General features: G+C 35.7%; 1 protein-coding gene across 2 annotated transcripts in view; it reads right to left on the reverse strand.

The window, feature by feature from the left end:
• Positions 1-6,000, reverse strand: part of CERS3 (ceramide synthase 3) — a 124,541-nt gene that overhangs the window by 67,975 nt on the left and 50,566 nt on the right. For both annotated transcript variants that reach the window (XM_060003652.1, XM_060003653.1), the window contains exons 5-6: positions 4,195-4,252; positions 3,189-3,239 (exon numbers count right to left, since the gene is read on the reverse strand). In XM_060003652.1, coding sequence (XP_059859635.1) covers positions 3,189-3,239; positions 4,195-4,252 — 109 coding nt within the window. The remainder of the gene's footprint in view (positions 1-3,188; positions 3,240-4,194; positions 4,253-6,000) is intronic.

Genomic DNA, 6,000 nt, shown 5'->3' on the forward strand with positions numbered 1-6,000 from the left:
AAAACAATGAAATTTCCATGGCTAGAATTTTCTTTAAAATAGGAGGGGCGGTATGCTTATTTTAGCTAAGCTGAGACATTATATTACTTGGTGTGATGGGTTGTAACATTAATGCCCTCAATGAATCTCACCTTCTCATATTCATGCCCTGGTACAGTCTCCTCTAACATCACCAGGAGGCCTTTGAATCTTGGCCTTTGGTCAAGGGGACATAGCAACTATGATGCAATCAGAGACCTCATAAGCACCATGTAAGAAACCTGAGCTATCCTGCTGGAGGTCACAAAGTAGAGCATCAAGGTGTCCACTGACAAAAATACAAATGAGGGCACCAGGGACATGTGATATGCCCTAGCCAGCCTGTCAACTAACTGAAAATGCATGAATGAACTCAGCTAACACCACATGGAGCAGAACTGCTTGGCTGAGCCTAGCCAAAATTGCTAATCCATATCATAAGCAAATAAATGGTTGTTTTAAGGCACTAAGTTTTGGTGATGATTTATTATACACCAGCATATAACTGACACATCTGAGAAGTGAAGGGTAAAGCTAACACATTAAATGGAATAATTTTCTGGTCAACTCATCATCCTTGATAAGGCCAAGAAAGAATAAGGGTTTCTTCTTTCTTCTATGACAAACAAGCCTGTATGAGACTAACTCTCCTAGTGAGAACTACTTAAAAATATGGATAAAGTATGGATAAAGAAAAAAAAAAATCTGTTTGAAGGCACTGGAGAACAACCAAGGCATCCAGAACCTGTGGAGCCAAGATTTCAAAGAGAAGAAAAATGCATTAAATGGAATCCTTTATTTCAAGTGCATCCTTAATTCAAGAAGTACTACAGACCCTAAGCAGGATAGTTTCAAAGAAAACCACACCTATGTATAGCATAAAGTCTGCATTTGCTAATTTATAAGCAGTATAGAGCCCAGAGACTAAGAAGCAGTAGTTAAGTAGGACTTTTGGCAATCTCATAGTGCTAGGAAGCAAACTGGTATTCAGGGCCAGCCAGGGAAAAGGAGTCCTGGTAAATACTATAATCTTTTATTTAAAACCACTGTAAGGGAATACCCTAGGAATATGGGTAAGTTGTAAATACATCTGCCCTCATAAAGACTGGAGTCTATATTAAACCAGTTCAATCATAGATAAAATTTAAGGTGATCTGTCTCTACTCTGCTTAACAGAAGTGAAAGTAAGTCCTCTCAGGAGGTAGATAATACCATTTCTAAGCATTATTTTTCATATGCAATGTCTATCATTCAATCAAATGTTATCAAGCATAAGGAGACAGGAATAAGAAAGAAAATAGACCCACAGGTGAGCAAGATATTGGATTTATCAGACTCTGACTTTAAAATAACTTTAAAAACTAACCAGGTATTTAAAGTTATTTTTAAAAATTAGTGGGAATTTTCAGTAGAGAACTGGAATCCATAAAAAAATAATTAAGTGAAAATTTGAGAAATGAAAAATACCATAACTAAAATTGAGAACTCAAAAGATGTGTTTAAGAGCAGATTAGACACTGCTGAAAAAAGCACTAGTGAACTGGAGGACATGAAAGCAGAAAATATCCAGAACTGTGAAGGGTCTGAGATTTTACCCTACTTGCAAGTTAGCTTGCCATAGTTTCATGAATGCTGATAGAAGATATGAGACTCCTGGGTCAGAGATAAAGGATAGCTTATTATTCACACTAATACAGTTGCCAGAATATCAGTATTTGGGCCAGTTCTCCCATCCCAATTCCCATAGCTAAACAAAGAGGGTCAGGTGACATCTGCACATGCAGTGGGTTTTGCTACCAGAGAGGAACACTGAGCTAGGGAACCTAAATCTTTATAATGGACAGTGACATGCATACCAATTGCTCCAGAGGAGACATTATCTCTATCTTCCAAGGTTGCTTGCCATACAAACATCCTTGAAAAGACAGTACAGAATAAAAGTCAGTCCATGTATCACTTCATATGACATGCAGAAATGCAAGAGGTCTGTGGAGAACTGTGTCCCTATAGACTGAAGCAGTAAGGCAAGAGGATGGAAAATATTAGGGAAAGCATAAGAGAGCTTCGGGACCTAGCATAAAAGTCTAACGTATTAGCACACTTGTAATTGGAATTCCAGAAAGAGAGGAGAGAGAGAAAAGAACAGAAGCAATGGCTAAGAATTTTCCAAAATAGACTTAAGACATCAAGCCACAGATTAAAGAAGTACTATGGACAATAAGCAGGATAAATTCACAGAAGACCACATTTATACATATCATATTAAAATTGCTAAAAGACAAATACAAAATATTAAAATCAGAGAAAAAGGACACCATTTGAAGAAGCAAAAATAAAATGGACAACTGAATTCTTAAAGAAACTGAGGGGATCCAGAAGACAATGGAATGACTTCTTTAAAGTGCTTAAGGAAAATAACTACTAACCTAGAATTCTATGCCCAGCAAAAATATCCTTTAAAAAAATAGGGTAAAATGATAACATTTCCAGACAAGCAAACCAAAGGGGCTTCTATAGCCAGAAGGATAATAATCCCAGATGGAAGCATGGAAATGCAAGATGCCAAGGAACAGCAAGAAAGGGCAATTTGACTGATTTACAAATCAATTATTGTAGTGACTTGTAGGGTTTTAAATATTTGAAGGAGGGGATAGGAGTAGTTTTAAATATTTGAAGGAGGGGATAGGAGTAGTCTGATGATCTTTCAGTGACTGGAAAGAGGTAAGAGCACTTACATTAGACATTAGACATTAGACATTAGATTTACATTAGACTCTGATAATTGAAGGATGCATATGGTAATCTCTAGGATAATTACTAAAAGAATAAAAACATGCATAACTGAAAAGCTAATATAAGGGAAGAAACAGAGTAATAATTTTTTTAAAACTTCACTGTTCCATAAAAAAGTAAGAAAAGAGTACAATAAATGAAATGTATCAGGTGGTGCAAGTAGAAAATAAATACTAAGATGGTAAATTTAAACTCAAATACATAATTACATTAACCACGAACAAAGAAAAGGAATGAGACAAGTGAAGGGTAAATAAGGAACAAGGATAAGTAAGCTCCAGGACTTCACTGAAGTGGACGGAGAGCAGGAAGGGACTCAGACCTAAATCAGGGGACAAGCTGCTGAGGAGGGAAGGGACTACATCAGTGTGACTTACCTGTCTAGGATAGCCATTCCAAACCTCCCAAAGGTCATATACCCAAGGTTTCTGGAAAAACAAGGAACCAAGAGAAACTTTGTCAAAGGCTGATTTCAGCAGAGACATAAGCCCTTCCTTATGTCACTGATAGGGAGGAAACGTGCACAGTAAGATGCACTTTTATCACATTCCTGCTGCTCCAGCTGCACCTCTCTCCCTCCACAGGTGTTTCTACTTGTTCCTATACAACACCCCTGTGACATGCACGACTTCTAGTGAATCTGGAACCAATAATAGTCCTGTGTCACAAAGGAAATTACTTATTTCAAACAAGTGCCTCTTCTAATGAAATTATTTCTGAACCAATTAGCTTACTGCTTCTGTAGCAATAAAAATATCTTGAAATATCCGTAGCAATAAAATATCTTAAGAGAAATCTTGAGAGAATCTTTAGAGACATCTCTAAAAGCTAGCTATATTTTTTTTCTGTTTAACAATTTACTATTAAGTTTATATATCACTTAATGAGGTGATTATTTAATAATTATTTAAACAGACAATGCAAAGAGAATATGGTAAGGAGAGATTTGATTTCTAATGGGCAAGAAATGAAAGTCTTCATAAACAAGTGGCCTTTGATATGGGACTAGATGGAATTTGATGGGTAGAGATAGAGGGGGAAGGGCAAGACATTTCTGGCAAAGGGGATAATATGTGCTAAGATCCTAAAGTGGGGATGTACCAGGTATATTCAGTGGATTGTCAGGGGTCCAGTTTAGTTGGTGTGTGGGTTACATGAGTGGAAATAGGGAGATATTAGGTTTAAAAACTAACATTACAAATGCAAAGCTTCACAAGCTTTGAAAGACAGACTAAGGAGTTGCTATTTCTCTAGGCATTAGAGTGAGTAGAGGTTTAAAACCTAGTTACCTTATTGAAAGTATTATATCCTAAGGAATTCACAGGCAGGAATTTTAAAAATTAAAGACAAATTCCAATCAAAGATATCAGAAAGACAACTTACATCATAAAGAAATGCAATTCCGGCAATGGTAATCATTAAGTAAAATGTAAATCGCCAGCTGCCAAAAGAAAGAAAAGTCTTGTTAAGGTGACTGACAACTGAGGAGAAAAACACTTGCTATAACAGTTTGGAAAGAATGCACATCTGGAGTCAGAAAAATCTAAGTTGATATCCTGATTCTGCCACTTGTTGGATGGCTATAAGTTCAGATAAGTAACTTAACTCATGGAGCCTTAATTTCTTCGTCAATAAAATGGGAATAACAAGACTTACCTCAAAATGTAAAAAGAATCGAAGATAACTTATGAAAAATATTGATCATAGTGGCTGGTATAAAGTAAGCAACAATAAGTCATAGCTATTATTATTATTAATATGCCTAGCTTAGTTCCTGACACATGATAAACGATGGTTTGACTTCGTATTATCTAGGTACTCATTTCATCCCAATTTAATTCCCAGTGAAAAGGTTTCTATGTCGCTAGACTTTAGTCATGTCTCTGAAAAGCAGATTATGAAAGAATATTTTTTTCTCATGTATGGAGAAAGACCTATACAGTAGATTAAGGGACTTAAAAAACCAGTTGTAATGCGCAGGTCTTATTTAGATCCTGATTCAAATAAACTGCAAAGAAAATTAAGACAATCAAGGAAATCTGAACACTGATTGAATATTTGTTGTTATTAAATAAATTTTTAAGGTATGATAATATCTAAAATAGTTCTTATCATTTAGAGATACATACTAAAATACTTACAAATGAAATCATTTGATATCTGGTATTTGCTTCAAAAGTGATCTTCAATAATAATTGGATGAAAGTGATCAAAAGTTACAAACTTCTTGTTATAAATTAGTACTGGAAATGTAATGTATAACATGATGACTATTAACACTACTGTATGGTATATTTGAGATTGCTAAGAAAGTAGCTCCTAAAAGTTCTCATCACAAGGAAAATTTTTTTTCTTTTTCCTTTGTGTATCTATATGAGATGATGGATGTTAACTAAACTTACTGTGGTAATCATTTCACAACATTCATAAGTTATTACATTGTACATCTTAAATTTATACAGTGCTGTATGTCAAATATATCACAATAAAACTGAAAGAAAATTATTATCCACATACAAAAAAAACAATCTGTGGTAGGGGAGAGAAGTAGACGAGGGCAGAAATGACACAGGATGGCCCTGATAATTATTAAAGTTGGTGATGAAACCATAGCATACACAGCTCATTTAACTAGTCTTTCTACTTTTGTATATGTTTACTACGTGGCAAAATGAAAAGGTTTTAAAAAATTAGTGCTGTTTTATCTAATGATTGCTGAAGCAACAATATTAAAAATAACATTTGTTCCTTACATTTGTGTAATGCCTATAGTGCTCTCCTCAACACACCTGTGAGATAAAAAAGAAAGAGGAATATCGGCCTATCCCCACTTGGGAGATGAGAAGCCAGGCTCATAAAGGCTAGGCCGTCCCCCATCTCATCCAGCTGAGCAAAGACACAGTCGACGCGGAAATATAGGTCTTTGGACCCTGAATCCAGTGGTGTTTACTGAACACTGTCACTGTCTCTAAGCTACACGACAGTTTTTCTTTATGGCTTGTTTTGATCAGGGAAAAAAGTAGGGCTCAATTACTCAGAAAGTTGAACCATAAAAATGAGCCAGTTGAGACTTGATCCCACTTGTTTTATTTACTGTTGGTCCAGCAAAGCCCCACGCGTAGATGTAGAGAGCATTTCCTTGGTCCTTGATTATTCTGGCCAAACGAGAAGCACAAAAAAGTGATGATG

The sequence above is a fragment of the Delphinus delphis genome, chromosome 2, assembly GCF_949987515.2.
Source record: "Delphinus delphis chromosome 2, mDelDel1.2, whole genome shotgun sequence".
NCBI lineage: Eukaryota > Metazoa > Chordata > Mammalia > Artiodactyla > Delphinidae > Delphinus > Delphinus delphis.